Source organism: Myiozetetes cayanensis, unplaced genomic scaffold (assembly GCF_022539395.1).
Source record: "Myiozetetes cayanensis isolate MyiCay16 unplaced genomic scaffold, myiCay2020 scf5-8, whole genome shotgun sequence".
NCBI classification, from domain to species: domain Eukaryota; kingdom Metazoa; phylum Chordata; class Aves; order Passeriformes; family Tyrannidae; genus Myiozetetes; species Myiozetetes cayanensis.
The window spans coordinates 301,836-317,372 of NW_026087742.1; the positions used below are offsets into that span (position 1 = coordinate 301,836).

At 61.1% G+C, this 15,537-nt stretch overlaps 1 protein-coding gene across 1 annotated transcript in view; it reads left to right on the plus strand.

Moving 5' to 3' along the window:
* PDE2A (phosphodiesterase 2A) overlaps positions 1 to 14,065 on the plus strand; it is a 37,825-nt gene extending 23,760 nt beyond the window's left edge. Inside the window, exons 3-31 of the mRNA XM_050332710.1 lie at positions 3,220 to 3,309; positions 3,872 to 3,960; positions 4,315 to 4,424; positions 4,696 to 4,751; positions 4,834 to 4,893; positions 4,990 to 5,149; positions 5,242 to 5,294; positions 5,778 to 5,852; positions 5,959 to 6,000; positions 6,079 to 6,147; positions 6,260 to 6,390; positions 6,518 to 6,629; positions 6,718 to 6,757; positions 7,205 to 7,268; positions 7,358 to 7,436; positions 7,529 to 7,706; positions 7,848 to 7,960; positions 8,204 to 8,281; positions 8,489 to 8,611; positions 8,800 to 8,870; positions 9,198 to 9,320; positions 9,424 to 9,511; positions 9,626 to 9,673; positions 9,794 to 9,868; positions 10,023 to 10,122; positions 10,301 to 10,413; positions 10,668 to 10,706; positions 10,867 to 10,973; positions 11,164 to 14,065. Coding sequence (XP_050188667.1) covers positions 3,220 to 3,309; positions 3,872 to 3,960; positions 4,315 to 4,424; positions 4,696 to 4,751; positions 4,834 to 4,893; positions 4,990 to 5,149; positions 5,242 to 5,294; positions 5,778 to 5,852; positions 5,959 to 6,000; positions 6,079 to 6,147; positions 6,260 to 6,390; positions 6,518 to 6,629; positions 6,718 to 6,757; positions 7,205 to 7,268; positions 7,358 to 7,436; positions 7,529 to 7,706; positions 7,848 to 7,960; positions 8,204 to 8,281; positions 8,489 to 8,611; positions 8,800 to 8,870; positions 9,198 to 9,320; positions 9,424 to 9,511; positions 9,626 to 9,673; positions 9,794 to 9,868; positions 10,023 to 10,122; positions 10,301 to 10,413; positions 10,668 to 10,706; positions 10,867 to 10,973; positions 11,164 to 11,389 — 2,712 coding nt within the window. The 3' untranslated portion in view covers positions 11,390 to 14,065. The remainder of the gene's footprint in view (positions 1 to 3,219; positions 3,310 to 3,871; positions 3,961 to 4,314; positions 4,425 to 4,695; positions 4,752 to 4,833; positions 4,894 to 4,989; positions 5,150 to 5,241; positions 5,295 to 5,777; positions 5,853 to 5,958; positions 6,001 to 6,078; positions 6,148 to 6,259; positions 6,391 to 6,517; positions 6,630 to 6,717; positions 6,758 to 7,204; positions 7,269 to 7,357; positions 7,437 to 7,528; positions 7,707 to 7,847; positions 7,961 to 8,203; positions 8,282 to 8,488; positions 8,612 to 8,799; positions 8,871 to 9,197; positions 9,321 to 9,423; positions 9,512 to 9,625; positions 9,674 to 9,793; positions 9,869 to 10,022; positions 10,123 to 10,300; positions 10,414 to 10,667; positions 10,707 to 10,866; positions 10,974 to 11,163) is intronic.
* Positions 14,066 to 15,537: the final 1,472 nt, after the last annotated feature.

Sequence of the window (15,537 nt, forward strand, 5' to 3'; positions counted from 1 at the left end):
GAGATCCCAAATTCCAGGTACCCTCAGGGGGGCTGAGCACCCCAGTGAGTGCCTTGCTGCACTGGATCTGGCCTCTGCCTGCTCGTGGGGGCTCCTGCTCACCCTGGGGGGACTCCACTCATCTCCCAGGAGCAAGGCCAGGGGAAGGGGTGCAAGTCCAGGGACTGAGACCCTGTGAGGTCAGTGAGACCCCCCCCCAACCTCTTGGTGTCCTCCCCACCCTCCCCATGGCAGGTGTGAAATGAGCCTTTCCTGAGAGGAAGCCATCCAGGATGGGATTTCTCTATTCCATAAACATCCAGAGAGGCTGAGGGTGTCAGGGGGAACAAACCAAGGTGCTGTAGCCGGTATGGGGAGCAGGGCTGTCCCTTCTGAAAAAAGGAGAGACACCCTCCTTTTCACTGCTGGTGAATTTCCTCCACTGGAAAAGCTGCTTTTCCATCCCAGCTGGGTCTGCCGAAGCCTGGAACAGGTGTTGGGAGGACTATGCTGGGGTTTCCCACCATCTTATGGCTGGGTATGGGATGCTGCTGCTACTCTCCAAAGGGAAATAGTGGGTAAGAACTAGAGGGAAAAGAAAAAAGGGCCGTTTTCCATGACAGGGAGAGCAGGCAGTGCTCCGGAGGCTGGACTGTGGTGGGATTTGGCTTTGCTGCAGCCAGAGAGGGATTCTGTGTTGGAACAGAGACAAATCCTTACTCTAAGGAGATGAATGGTGTCATTAATCACCCACCAGCTCCAGCAGGAGTACTGAGGCAGATACGGCTCTGGTGTTATGCCACACCATGGGATGCTGGCCAAGGGGAGCTGGCAAAGTTCCTGCTGGCATCACGGTCTCAAGGGTCACCCTATCAGCTCAGGAGTCCAGCAGAGTGAGACCAGCATCCCTCTCCTCTCAGACCAGAGCAAGGGTGACAACATTCCCAGGGTGAGAGTCCCACGGGACCATGTGAGGGCACGTGGGGACAGGACAGGAACCTGGACAGGGACAGGGCACTGCTCACCTGCTCTGCAGCAGCAGCATCCTCAACTCCTGGAGCTGTTGGTGATGCCATTCCACGTCCCCTGCCCACACCCTGTCCTTGGATCTGTTCTCAAAGTCCTTTCCATGCCCATCTGCAGGCATCCCATTTCCAGGCAGTATTTTCCTCCAGAGTTGCTGGGTATGCAGCGCTTGGGATGAGGGCATCGGGCTCTGATGAGGGCACTGTGCTCTGCTTCAGCAGTGGGGAACTGCAATCCCTCTGTGCTTCCTGTGTTTTGGTGAAGTTAATTAACCCACCGTGCCCTCCTGGGAAACATTACCACAGCTCTGCTCTCCACGGAAGCTGGGATACAGAACAGGCACTGGGAACTCCCCCCTGGGAGAGTTCTGGTCCCCTGCCTTGCTGGGTGCAGGTACAGAGCTGGGTGAGCCTGTCTTGGTGACATTCCTGGTGACAGGCATGGGGTAGCCAATGGCTTCCTCTTCCTGCCAGTGCTGGAGCATCCCATTGCATCTGGGATGCATCCAAAAGCCCTGGCATCCGTGGAGTAGAGATGGATCTGGAGGAGCCTCGCCCAAACTGGGGTGGTGCCTGGATGGGGCCCATGGTATGGAGTTCTGGGAATGGGACAAGGGGAAGCCCATGGGAAAGGCTGTTTATGGCAATACCCAAGATGGGGCTGCGGTGGCGACTCTGGCTGTGCTGGCTCTGGGCCCAGGCTGTGTCCCAGCAGAGCCCCCAAAGAGGGGCTGCAGCACTCCCAGGCCTGAGGGACATGGGGTTACATGGGGTGAGGGTGTCAGGGCAAACCCCTGCTCTGGGCTGGGAGTGGGGTAAGCAGGATGAGTGGTATGAGTGGGATGAGCCATTGAGTGGGATGAGCGGGGCAAGCTGGATGAATGGGACTAGCAAGGTGAGTGAGATGAGCAGGATGAGTGGGACAAGCATTTGAGTTGGATGAGCCATTGAATGGGATGAGTGGGATGAACTAGATTAATATGGTGAGTAGGCTGAGTGGGACGATGGAGTGAGTGGGACGAGCCATTTAGTGGGATGAGTGGAATGAGTGTGATGCCCTTCCCAGCCCACCCTCACTCCCCCTGCCTCCTCCTCTGCAAGCCTTCCTGCCTGTCTGCGCCGCCCTCTCCTCATCTTGGGAATATCTTTTTTTAGCTCCTGCAGCTTTCCCCTCACCACTCCAGAGAAGGACCCGCATTCCCAGCCCTATTAAAGCCACCACCCATGTCCAGTTGCCACCTGTCTGTCCCCATGCCAAGTGTGCCACCGGCATGTGATACCCCAAGCAGACCCAGGGGTCCTGCTCAGACTTTGCCCCATGTCCCCCCGCCCCCAGGGGGCCGCTGTGGAGGATCCGGTGGGACAGAGGGATAGCAGGACGGCCACCTGGCCAGGGCCTGGCTGTATTCTACAGTGCATGTGTCTCCAGTGTGAGTAAGTGACTGGAGATGCGGCCCTGTTGGAATAACATCCAGCGCCAATGTCTTCAGCTGGAAGCGCCCTCGCCGCCAGCCACGCTCCCGTGCGCCACTTGGATCCGGCCCCGCGGCTGAGGATGTTCCCGGGCTGAGAAGGGGGGGTGGCATGGTGAGGGGCTGCTGTCCCACGTGGGATCCCAGGGTGCAGGGTTGGGAACAGTCCCCAGGTCTGGTTGTCAGGGATGCAGCTTGGATCTGCGTGGCAGAGGTGGGACTGAAGAAAGAGCAAATCCCAGAACGGTTATCTGGTGTCTGCCTCGGAGCATCCGCTGTTCCCATCATCATGTCATCCTTATCCTAGTCTCCCAGATGAGGGCTGGAGGCAGGAGCAGAGCTGGGAGGGTTGTGCCACGGAGGCCCCTGTGCCCCCTAGCTTTTCCATGTGTCTATCCCAACCCCTCCATCCCTCCATGGGGTCATTAATCCCCAGATGAGCTTTTATACATCTCCTTGTCCCATATCTCTTCCCAGTGGTGCTTTATGGCATGGCTAGCACCGAGGGCAGTGTGGCTCAGTTCAAAGCCTCCCCCCTTTTCTGGGATATGTCCATAACCCCCATCACGGACGTTGACCACAAAAGGAGGGTTTGGGCCCCCAGGAGGCTTCAGGAAGCTGGAGGCAGCTGCGAGTGGTCTGAGGGCAGGAGGACCCGTGCCACGGTGGGGTGAGGGAGGGTGGGTGCCGCAGTGCCCCTCCCTGTGGTGTCAGGCCCCAGTGACCCTCTGCCCTCTCTGCAGGATGCTCTGCTGAGCCTGGGTGCTGCGCTGGATGCCCCCGCCCTGCGGGATGCCCTCCGCCATGCCCTCATCACCCTGCTGCCCGCCGTGGTACGTGGGGGCCGGGGGGGAGTGGGGGCAGAGCATCCTCCCGGGTGAGTGGGTGGGAGTTGTTGGGTTGCTGAGATCCCCTGGGCTGGGGGGAGCCCTGGGAGGGTATGGAGGCTGGATTTGCTGCTTGATTTCTTTGGTTGATTCTGGGGTTGAGCCTGGGGTGGGGTCTCCCTGTCCCCAGCCCTCTGCAGAATTCTCCCCTTATATGGGTCAGGGTGCTGGTGGTGGCCCTGGTGCTTATGATGGCCCGAGGGTGCTGGTGTCCCTGGGCGTGCTGATGGCCCTGATCCTGACGGCCCTGGTGCTGGTGAGCATCGTGCCAGCACCATTCCCTGGGGAGTCCCGGCCATGGCTGGGTGTGAATGGTGCACACGTGTGCAGGCGTGTGAAGGTGTGTGCACGTGTGTACAGGTATGTGTAGGCATGTGCAGGGGTGTGCACACATGCATGACTGTGCATGTGTGTTCAGGGTCTATTCATGTGTGTGTGGGGGTGTGTGTGCAAATGTGGGTGTGCGCGTGTGTTTGCACACACGTGTGTGCTACCCCCCTGCCCCCAGGAGCACGTCTACATCTACCTGCTGGATGGGGACACGCGGCTGCTCTGCGACGACCCCCCCCACGAGCTGCCCCCCGATGGGAAGCTCAGGTGAGCTTGGCCCCCCCCAGGCCTGGGCGTGGGCACACACGTGTGGCACAGGGGGCATGAGGTTTCCCATCCCTGACCCCATCCCCATCCTCATTCCAGCTCCATCCTTGTGCACATCTCCTTTCCCTGCCCATCCTCGTCGTGGGTGTGCACGCGTCTGCACAGGGGGTGTGTGTATATGTGCAGGGACACACGTGTGCACGTGTTCTGCACAGTCCTTGAGCCTGTCCCCTCCCTGAGCACGCAGGTCCCCCTTCAGTGGGTGTCCCTGCCCAGGAGGTGGCACCCTTTCCAGGGATTTCTCTGCCCAGGTGCCCTTCCCAGGCGGTTCTCAGGGTGTCCCTGTCCCCACAGGGATGCTGTGCGAAAGCAGAAGCGGCTAGAATGTGGGGGGCTGCTCCCTGCCGAGCTCCCTGGCCAGCACCTGGGCCCCCTGGCAGCGCCCCTGGCCCCTGGCACGCAAGGTGGGGCCTGTGGGGAAGGGGGATCTTAGGGGTGGGGGGTGCGTAGGTGTAAGGATGAGTGGAGGGGTGGAGGTGCAAGGAGATGGATGGGTGGAAGGATGAATGGATGGATAAATGGGTTGGTGGGTGGATGGAGGGTTGCAGGGGAGGATGGCTGGGTGGGTGGGTCATGACACGTGGGGGCACAGTGTACATGCACCCCAAGGGCTGAGCTCCACAGCTCTGGGCTGCCCCTGGGGCTCACCCAGGACTGACCCTCTCTTCCTCACAGTGCTCATCATCCCGCTGGTGGACAAGAACAGTGGGACTGTGGTGTGTGTCATCCTGGTGAGTGTGGGGATATGGGCAGGACTCTGGAGGACAGGGCCAGGGCCTGGACATGGGGGCCCTCACATCACTCTCCCTCCAGGTGCACTGTGGCCAGCTGAGCGACTCAGATGAGCAGAACCTTCGTGCACTGGAGAGACATGTGAGTGACTCCCTCTGGACTGTGGGACCTGCCACCTGGGGACCTGTGACCCCCCCCAAACCTTGCTGTTCCTTGTCCTTTCTGCCCCACTTGCAGGCCCTGGTGGCATTCCGGCGCCTGCAAGCCCTGCAGAAGCTGCAGCCCTGGCCCCAGGTCAGCCTCTCCACCAGTTCCTCCCAGACCTCCCTGGCCAAGCCTGAGAAGGCACCTGAGAGCAGCTACAGTGACCTGGACTGCAAGATCCTGCAGCTCTGTGGTGAGTGGGTAGGGGGACACTGTGAGGGGGAGGGTCTGTGTGCAGGGTGGAACCATCCCCAGCCCCTCATGGCACTGTGATCCCTCCTACAGGTGAGCTCTATGACCTGGATGCCGCCTCGCTGCAGCTCAAGGTCATAAACTATGTGAGTAGTCCCCCCACCAGCCCTGACCCCCATCTACCCTGAGCCCTGGGACACACCAGGGAGCCCTGTTTTATTTCAAAACAGAAGAAAATTCCCCAAAGTAGAGAAATGCCTCGAGCATTAGCTGTGCAGTCATCAGCAGTGACCAGAGGGAACAGCCTCGTCATAACCATCAGTAGTCTCCAGAGTTAACAGTGCCACTCTCACCCCAAAAACTCTGTGAGAAAACCTACAGGTTCCTCTTCTGCTCTCTGGCACCCTGTACACAACCCTCAGTAGTGTCCAGCGAGCAGCCTTGCCCTTCCCAGCAGTGATTTCCAGAGTGACCCTGCCAAGGCACAGGGAAGAGGTTCTGGGGTGGGGCACCTGGTTTTGTATAGCATGTGTGGTTGCCCTGGGCACAGGGAGGCAGAGGAGGGGCCAGATCCTGCCCTGAGAGTGCTCAGGGCAGGCTGGGGTGCTAACCCCCTGCTATCCCTTCAGCTGAAGCAGGAGACCCAGTCGCTGTGCTGCTGCCTCCTGCTCGTCTCTGAGGACAACCACCAGCTCTTCTGCCAGGTGGGTGCCACAAGGGTCTCCCAACCCTGACCCCCAGAGGGTTCCATGACACCCCCTGAGCATGGCGTCATCCTCATGGGCACCTCCCTCCCTCCATCTCCTCCAGGTGGTGGGGGACCGTGTCCTTGAGGAGGAGATCAGCTTTTCGGTGAGCAGGGTGGGGGTGGTGAGGGGTGGGGGTGTGCTCAATAGGCACCACAGGCTCACTCGTCCTCTCGCCCTGCAGCTCACCTTCGGGCGCCTGGGGCAGGTGGTGGAGGATAAGAAGCCCATCACCTTGAAGGACATCAGTGAAGTGGGTACCAGTTGTGTCCCCCCTGCACCTGAGGACACACAGGTGTCACCCCGCTGCCTCCTGGGGGCGGCCAGAGGTGCTGGTTCCACCCCTATCTCACCTCTGCCTGCAGGAGGAGCACAAACAGCTGAGCAGCATGTTGGGCTGCGAGGTCACCTCCATGCTCTGTGTCCCTGTCATCAGCCGGGCCACCTCCCAGGTGGTGGCACTGGCCTGTGCCTTCAACAAGCTGAGTGGAGAGAGGTGAGTAGTGGCTCAGCTGGGGCTCTGTGGGGCTGTACCCCCTTGCTTTGGGGGTGCTGGATCATTGTCACCATGGAGGAAGGGGGGGGACCAGTGGGGACAGGGAACTGAGGTGTCCCCCTGCCAGCTACACGGACACGGATGAGCACAAGATCCAGCACTGCTTCTGTTACACCTCCACGGTGCTCACGAGCACCTTGGCCTTCCAGAAGGAGCAGAAGCTCAAGTGCGAGTGCCAGGTGAGCGCCTGTGGGGCCATGTCACACGTGTGCGTGTGCGTGTCCCACCTCATGCTGTTCACTGATGGCATCCCCTCTGTCCCCCCAGGCCCTGCTGCAGGTGGCCAAGAACCTCTTCACCCACCTGGGTAGGTGCACAGGAGAGCCCCTATGGCAAGGGAGCACAGCGGGAGGCGGTGGCACTGGGGTCTGTTCCCAGCCAGGGAGGACCCTGTCCCCTTGCTGGGGGATGGTCACAGGAGGGTGACATGAGCTGGCATACAGTGATGCTGCATGGCTGCACACGTGCATATGGCACGACCATGGAGATCTTAGAACAAGTGTGCACATGTGCTGCAGAACACACGTATGTGCTGCTCACACGTATATGCTGCTCGCACGTACGGGCACTGCTGCACACACGTGTGTGCTGCTCACATGCCACACACACAACACACAGCCCTGTCTGTCTGTGCCCCCCAACCTTCCTGCTGTGCCCCTGAGCTGAGCCCCCCACCCACCATGGCCCGAGGGTGGGGTGGGGGGGCCGTGCTGCCCTGGTGGGGGTCCCTGACCCTGCCCTGCATCCCCCACAGATGACGTGTCCGTCCTGCTGCAGGAGATCATTACGGAGGCCCGGAACCTCAGCAACGCCGAGATGTGAGTGGGAGGGGGGCAAACAGGTGGGGGCACACGGAGGGGACACCGGGCTCCCCTGTGGGTGCGAACGGCAGCGGCATCCCTTGCAGATGCTCCGTGTTCCTGCTGGACCGGCTAAGCCACGAGCTGGTGGCCAAGGTGTTCGATGGCGGCGTGGTGGACGACGAGGTGAGCACCAGGCCAGCGGGGTGGGCTTGGGTGGCTCGGGGGTGTGTCCTGCCCCCCAAGCCTTGCTGGTGACGCCCTCCCCCTGCCCACAGAGCTACGAGATCCGCATCCCAGCGGACCAGGGCATTGCTGGGCACGTGGCCACCACTGGCAAGATCCTGAACATCAAGGATGCCTACTCACACCCGCTCTTCTACCGTGGGGTGGACGACAGCACCGGCTTCCGCACCCGCAACATCCTCTGCTTCCCCATAAAGAACGAGAGCCAGGGTGAGGGAGCGAGGGGGGCACATTGCCATGGGGGACAGGTGCCTCAGTCAGCACGTGCTGGTCTGGTCACCCGTCATGTGGACGTGGCACTGTCCCCAGCACACGGGCCTGACCCTTCCCATTGCCCCCCCTCTTCTCCAGAGGTCATCGGGGTAGCAGAGCTGGTCAACAAGATCAATGGCCCTTGGTTCAGCAAGTTCGATGAGGACCTGGCCACTGCCTTCTCCATCTACTGCGGCATCAGCATCGCCCATGTGCGTGCCGGGGGTGCCCAGCCTGGAAGGGGTCACACACAAGGGGGGCCCCTGGCTCTGTCACAGCACAGAGGGATGAGGGGACGTGTGTGTGTGGTCCCTGTTCTGTGGGAACAAGTGGTGGTGGCCATGGGATGGGGAGGGCGTACATGGGGATAAGGATATGCTGAGGTGCCAGGGTGGGCTGGGGGTGCTGGAGGGTGTCTACCCCCAGTGCTCCCATACCCCGATCCTGCCCCGCAGTCCCTGCTGTACAAGAAGGTGAATGAGGCACAGTACCGAAGCCACCTGGCCAACGAGATGATGATGTACCACATGAAGGTGAGGTGGCATGAGGACAGGGACAGGGATGGGGACAGGGGTGGGACCCCTGCTACCAGTGTGGTGCCCCCACACTTCACCCTGAGGTGGTGGGGGGGGGCTGGTGTTGATATCCCAGGGCTCTCTACTCTCCCTGTGGCTCATGTGGCCCTTGGGTCTCCCTGGGGACCTGGTGACAGCATGAGCCACTGGCTATGGCTCCCGCAGGTGTCAGACGATGAGTACACCAAGCTGCTGAGCGAGGGCATCCAGCCTGTGTCCACGATTGACCCCAACTTTGCCAGCTTCACCTACACACCACGCTCCCTGCCTGAGGATGACACCTCCATGGTGAGGGCCGTGGGGACAGTTCTCAGCTGCCACTGTCTCCTGCTGCGCTCTGTCAGGTCACATACATCAACCCTGGGGAGCTGGGATGGGGAAATGTGGCTGCATCCCTAAGCATTTCCATGCTGGGCAGGGGCAGGGATGGCTCATGGTGGGCACTGTCATCCCCTGCCACCCTGTCCACTCTGCAGGCCATCCTCAGCATGCTGCAGGACATGAACTTCATCAACACCTACAAGATGGACCGTCAGACACTCACCAGGTGGGTCCCAATCTTTCTCCACTATCCACATTCTCATCCCCATCCGTATCACTGTCCACCTTCCTTGTCCCTATCCCATTCCCTTCCCTGTTCCCTTCCCTGTCCCCATCCCCATTCCCATCGCTGTTCCTGTCCCTGTCTCAGTGCCTCTTCACAACCACATCCACATCATGATCCACCTTCCCCATCCCCATCTCTGTCCCTTTCCCCATTCTCTCCTCATCCCATTCTCCATCCCCAACCCCATGGCTGCTTGGGGGGCACCTGGTCAGGTGGAGGTCCCTGGGGGGTGAGATTCGCCCCTGCATGGGCCTGTTCCCCTGCCAGGTTCTGCCTGATGGTGAAGAAGGGGTACCGTGACCCCCCCTACCACAACTGGATGCATGCCTTCTCCGTCTCCCACTTCTGCTACCTGCTCTACAAGAACCTGGAGCTTGTCAACTACCTGGAGTAAGGCTAGGTGCCATCCCTGTCCCTGTCCCTCATCCCCTGGCCCAGCTGGGGTGCTCCCTGCCCTCCTGCCTCCCTCAGTTTCCCTTCTCCCCCTCCCCAGAGACATCGAGATCTTTGCCCTCTTCATCTCCTGCATGTGCCACGACCTGGACCACAGAGGCACCAATAACTCCTTCCAGGTGGCCTCGGTGAGCCGAGCCCAGCGCTGGGATGGGCACGGGTGGGGGGCACAGGGACAGGGGCAGAGCTGGGAGGCCTCTTTGCCCCCATAGCACCATCACTCCAGCTACTCTACCTTGCAGAAATCGGTCCTGGCTGCGCTCTACAGCTCCGAGGGCTCTGTCATGGAGGTAAGATCCCCCCGAAACCTCCCACTGCCTTGCTCTCTAGCGTTCTGGCTGTGTGCCAGCATCCCTGCCTGCTCCCTGCCTGCTCCTTGCCTGCTCCCACCATCCTGGTTTCACCCGCAGAGGCATCACTTCGCCCAAGCCATTGCCATCCTCAACAGCCAAGGCTGCAACATCTTTGACCACTTCTCCCGAAAGGTGAGACCCTGCCTTGACACCCCTCCCGGGCCAGCCCTGCCTGTGCTGAGCCCCTGAGTCCCCTCCAGACCCCCAGCTCCCCGTCCCTGGATTCCTGGGGATGAGGGAGCTGGCAGGGGCACAGAGCTGGGCACGGCAGCTGCCTTGTCCACAGGACTACCAGCGCATGCTGGACCTGATGAGGGACATCATCTTGGCCACTGACCTGGCCCACCACCTCCGCATCTTCAAGGACCTCCAGAAAATGGCAGAAGGTGAAGCTCCTGGGATTAAGACTGGGACTGGGGGGGTGGTGGTAACTCATCCCACCAAAGGTGGGAGGTGACATGGGAGGTCCTGGCTGTCCCCAGAGTCCTCATATGTGGAGTGATGGGGCTGTGGAGCTCCTTCCTGAGCCCCCCACTCCAACTTCTGCCCGCTCTCTGCCCACAGTGGGGTATGACCCCAAGAACAAGCAGCACCGCAGCCTGCTGCTCTGCCTGCTCATGACCTCCTGCGACCTCTCTGACCAGACCAAGGGCTGGAAGACCACCAGGAAGATCGCAGTGAGTGCTACACCACGGGGCTGTCCCCTGAACACCACCCCACAACCCCTCCAGGTCACCTGCATGGCACCAGGGACCCACTTGCCCCTCGTGTGGAGGGAGTGCCTCCATGCAGAACCCTGGACTGTGCAGCACTCCCCCCATGCCAGAGCTGTGTCCCTGCCTGATACAGAGCTGCAGGGAGGGGTCTGGAGGGCAGGGTTTCGGGGGTCAGCCCAGGCTGCACTCCCCGCACTGACATGTGTCCCTTGCAGGAACTGATCTACAAGGAGTTCTTCTCCCAGGGTGACCTGGTAGGTACCACCTGGCAGGGCTGGGCTTGGCCAACGCTCTTGGCAAACACCGAGGAGAATGGGATGTGGGGGTGGGTGGTGAGCAGAGAGGTCTTGCCCAGGAATGGGGCAGGGGAGTGGCACTGGCATTGACCCATCCTCCCCCTCACTATCCATGCAGGAGAAAGCCATGGGAAACAGCCCGCTGGAGATGATGGACCGAGAGAAAGCCTACATCCCCGAGCTGCAGATCAGCTTCATGGAGCACATTGCCATGCCCATCTACAAGTGAGCCCCAGGGCTGGCACTGGGGTGGGGGGGACCTCCTGCCACCCCACACCCCTCTCAGGGTGGGACAAGGGTGCTGCACAGGGTGTCTTGCATATGTTAGATGGGGCTTCCAAGCAGTAGGGATGGGGCTGCACCCAACTAAGGAGGTGCAGCCCTGTGCTGATGGGGTGTACCCCCCACCCCCCAGGTTGCTGCAGGACCTGTTCCCCAAGGCAGCAGAGCTCTACGAGCGGGTGGCCAGCAACCGGGAGCAGTGGACCAAGGTCTCCCACAAATTCACCATCCGAGGCTTGCCCAGTAACAACTCCCTGGACTTTCTGGATGAGGACTATGACCCCCAGGCCCCAGACCCCCAGCTCAATGGCTGCCTGGACCCTGAGGTGGGGCAGCCCCCTGAGGCCACGGCCGAGTGAGGGAGGCGATGGGGGGCCACAGCCACAGCTGGGCCAGGAGCATCCCCAAGCCTCATCCCCCAAACCTTGGGGGGGAGTTTTGGGGGGACATCAGTGACTCTGGACCATGACAGCAAGGGCTGTGTGCTGCCAGCACCCACCGCTGGCCCTTCCCAACCAGTGGGTGACTGTTTCCTCCCTCTGGGGCTGGTGTTCAGGTGTTCTCTCCACCTGGTGGGCCTTGGGACACTGCCTTGTTGGCTGGGAGCACCAGAGGACACTGTGGGGCTGAGGGATGGATGTGCTTTAAACTGCCTTAAGGCTGCAGGCCTTGTCCCCATGGGGTGACAGTGAGAATGAGTCCTCAGTGGAAGCACCCCTGGAGGGGTCAGTCCCCCTGAAATGGGTGTGTGGGGGTCAGTGGGACAGAGGGGGATGGCAGGATGGCGAGGGGCAGTGGGAGAGCCATAGAGTGGCTGCAGGGTGGAGGTGTGGGTTTCTGTGGACCATGGATCAGGCCTGTGGAAGGAGGTTGGCTCAGCTGGAGGAGGGAAGAGGCACCTGGAGCGGGATGGCCATGGGTATACTGTGCCTGCACGCCTTGCTGGGTCCCACCCTGGAGAACCTGCTCTGGCCTCTTCCCAGCAGCTGCTGAGCATCTGTTGGCTAAAATCCCCCCTTCCCTGGGACCCCTGGATCCACTCACCCATGGAAGGATTTGTATCCCTCGCCCAGCTCAGTCCCATGCAACCACGTCCCCTGCAAGGGCTACACATGTGCCGAGGCTGGGGGCCCTGCTCCTGGTTTGCACACACACAGAGGGGGCTGTGCTCTGCAGAGGGTCCATCCAGTCCCAGCTGTGTCCCTGCTGTGTCCCCAACACAGCCCCCCTGCGTAGGTGTTCCTGTGGTGCCCACCCAGGAGCCTCTTCACTGCAAGCAGCTTCCCTGGTGCCCAGTGTGTCGGGAGCATCCCTGGCTCGCAGTGGCTTCACAACTCCAGCCATCCTGACCCGTGTGCACAGACCCTGCCGGCACTCTGGGGTCCCTCTGGTCCTTCTTGGCACCGTGCGTGGATGCTGTTGGTCTCCCATGGTCACTCTGGCCATACATGGACCCTGATAGTCTCCCACCACTCCCCTGTCATGCTGACAGCTGTGCATGTACCCCACCAACTCCTGTGGTTCCTCTGGCCCTGCAGACCACCGTACCTGGACCCTCATGGTCTTCTGTGGTTCCTCCTCTCCTACAGATCACCGTGCGTGGACTTTGCTGACCTTCCTGTGGTCCCTCCAGTCCCACAGCTGAACCCCTATGGACCCCCTCAGCCCCAGGGGCTCCACCAGCCCCACAGGGTCCAACTGTGTGTGACCCAGAGCTCTGTCACCCCATCCAAAGCCACTTGAAACACCCATGAGCAGGGGAACTGTGGTGAGCAGCTTGCCCTGCCGGGGTTGAGCCAAAGGGCGTGTCGGGGATGAGTGTGGGAGCTGAGCCCCAAGGGATTGAGGTGCACTGAGCCCCCAGGCTGCATCATCCAGTTTGTGGGAGCTGGATGGGTTCGCCACCAGAGCAGGGGCAGGCATGGTGAAATTCTGGCACTGCTGGCATCAGTCCCATCAGTCCCCTGGCCCCACCAGGCTCAAGGGTGGACATGGGGCCATTTGCTGTCCCATCCTCACTCCTCCGCAGCACTCCACGGCACCATCCCGGTGGTGCACAGCAGGTCCCTCCAGGATTTGGGCGGCACTGAGGCCGTTCCTCTCCTGAGCTCCTCTGTAAGCAATGCCTTGCCTGTGTTCTTGGGATCCCTGGAGTGCGTGTGTGCAGCAGCCACGGGAGAGCCCAGCGCTGAGCGGCACTGCGCAGATGAAGTGACCTGAGCTCCTTTTGCCTTACCTACTCGGAGATGCCTTTAGCGAGACGCTTTGCCCGAGCCCTGGTGGGACCCACCTGGTGACCGCGTCTGGCTGCTGGCCCACGGCTTTGTCCCCAAGACCCCCTCAAGCCCTTCTCCCTTCCCCACGCCACCAGTGGGGGCAGGGATGGTCCCAGAAGGCAGCAAACCCCCAAGCTGCAAGAGGAGGACAGCGGCTCCCTCCCCAGTGTGGCACTGGCATGGCTATGGCACTGATGTGCCGGGGGTACAACTGCTCCCAGATGGGCCCCGCATCCCAGTGCTGACCCAGGCGTGCCTGGCGATGCGGGGCTTCTCCATCTGATGGATGTGGGGGTGTCCTGCACTTGGGTTCTGCATCCGGGGTACCATACCACGGGGGGTCATGCAGGGATGCCTGTTTCCCAGCTGTATCCCAATTTTCCAGCCCCCACTGCTGGTGTGTGTAGGTGGTTGATGCTTTCCTGGCTCCCACCCCTGTACATACCCCTCTGGATCCAGGGGAGCACAGCCAGCCCAGCCCAGCTCACCCACAAGTGTGCCTGGGTGTGTGTGGGTGTGCAAACCTCCTCCAGCTTTTCCGTCCTCCCCTCTCGCAGCACTGGTTGTTCTGGGCTCCAACGGAGCCTGAGGAAGAGATGACTCTTTCTTCCTCTCCTCCTCCCCTTTCTCCTTTTTTCCTCCTCCTCCTCCTTCTCCTTCTCTTCCAACTTCTTCACCTCCTTCTCCCCTTCTCCTTCTTTATTATTATTTCTCTTTTCTGGTGGGTTTTGGTTTTCCTAAATAAATTTCATACATCGACCTCCCTGTGACAGGTTGGTGGGTGGCCTCGTGGGGAACTGAGGGGCTCCAGTTGAGACTTACGCACTCCAAAATCGCCCTCGGGGGGGCGACTCAAGCTTGGGCCACATAGCTCTGACCCCCCCACACCTTCCCCTCGCAGGAAGCTCCAGCCTCTTCCTGGATCCTCCAGTCCTGTGGAACGCTCCAATGCCCCGGGATTCACTGATCCCCACCCTGGGTGCTCCAGACCCCCAGCTGCTCCGGTTGTCCCACTCCCCCAGGCCCTGTTCCCTCCTGGAATGTTCCAGAATCCCAGGATGCTCCAATCCTCTGGGATGCTCTTTCCACCCCCATGTGCCAGATGGGGACTCCCCCTTCCCAGCCAGGACCTGGGCCTGGGCAGGATCCAGCTTGGACTGGGACTGCAGTGGAATCCTGCGCTGGGATGGATGATGGGGCCTGTTCTGGGACCCCTTTGTACCTGGGCTGGGACTGGGGCAGGATCCAGCCCTGGGCTGCTCCTCTGGCTCCAGCAGCCACCCCAGAATGGCAGGAGACCCCCCAGTCTGCCCATCATCCTCGCATCAGGGCTGTGGTTTTCATTCCCGCCATCCTGCTAAGGAGCAATTTATTATCCGGGATCAATGCGGTGCTTTCATCCCAGCCCAATATGACAGTTTATCCTGGGCCACGGAATTTGATGCTGGAGAAGTCCCCAGAGGGTTTGGTGCTGGCACGCGCTGGCACTGCCCAAGCTGCCAAAATTGGAGTGAAAAACTACCCAAACTACCAAGTGTCCCCTCCAGCCTCCCTGCTCCCAGCCGCGGTTCAAATCCCAGGATTAAATCCTTTAATCCTTCGAACCAGTCCCAGAGCAGGGCCTGGGGCCCTCAGCCAGGAGCTGCCCCACTCCAGCCTCTGCCACCGATGATTCCGTGCCCTTGGTGACATCCCTTCGCCTTCCTGGATGCACGTGGGGTATCATGGCCCCCCTCCTGACCCTCACCCGCCTCGGGCTCGGCCCCGCATTGCTTCCTGGCTGTCCCTCTGTCCTGGCTGTCACCACCCTGTCCCCGCTTCCCAGGTGTCCCTAAGGTGGAGTGCACGTGTCCCCCGGGGGCGAGCGGGTGTGCCCTGGACACCCCACCTGGGCATCCCCAAGTGACGCCCCTCGGCCCCAAGGGTGGCTATGGGGGCAGGACCGGGAGGGGGTTCTCCAGCGGCGCTCTGGAGGTGCCACCAGGGGGGATCACCTGGAGGTGCCACCGGGGTCACCTGGAGGTGCCAATGGGATCAGCCGGGGGCCGCTCCCCCATTGGCTGCTCTGCGGTAGGGGGCGGGCGGGAAGGGCAGGCAGCCAATGAGAAGGGAGGAGCGGGGCTGTCTGCAGGGAGGGTGGGATCCCATTGGAGGAGGGACGTGACAGAGGCGGGGCAGGGATATGCAAATGAGTGTATGAGTGCACGTGAGTGTGTAGACGTGTGTCTGTG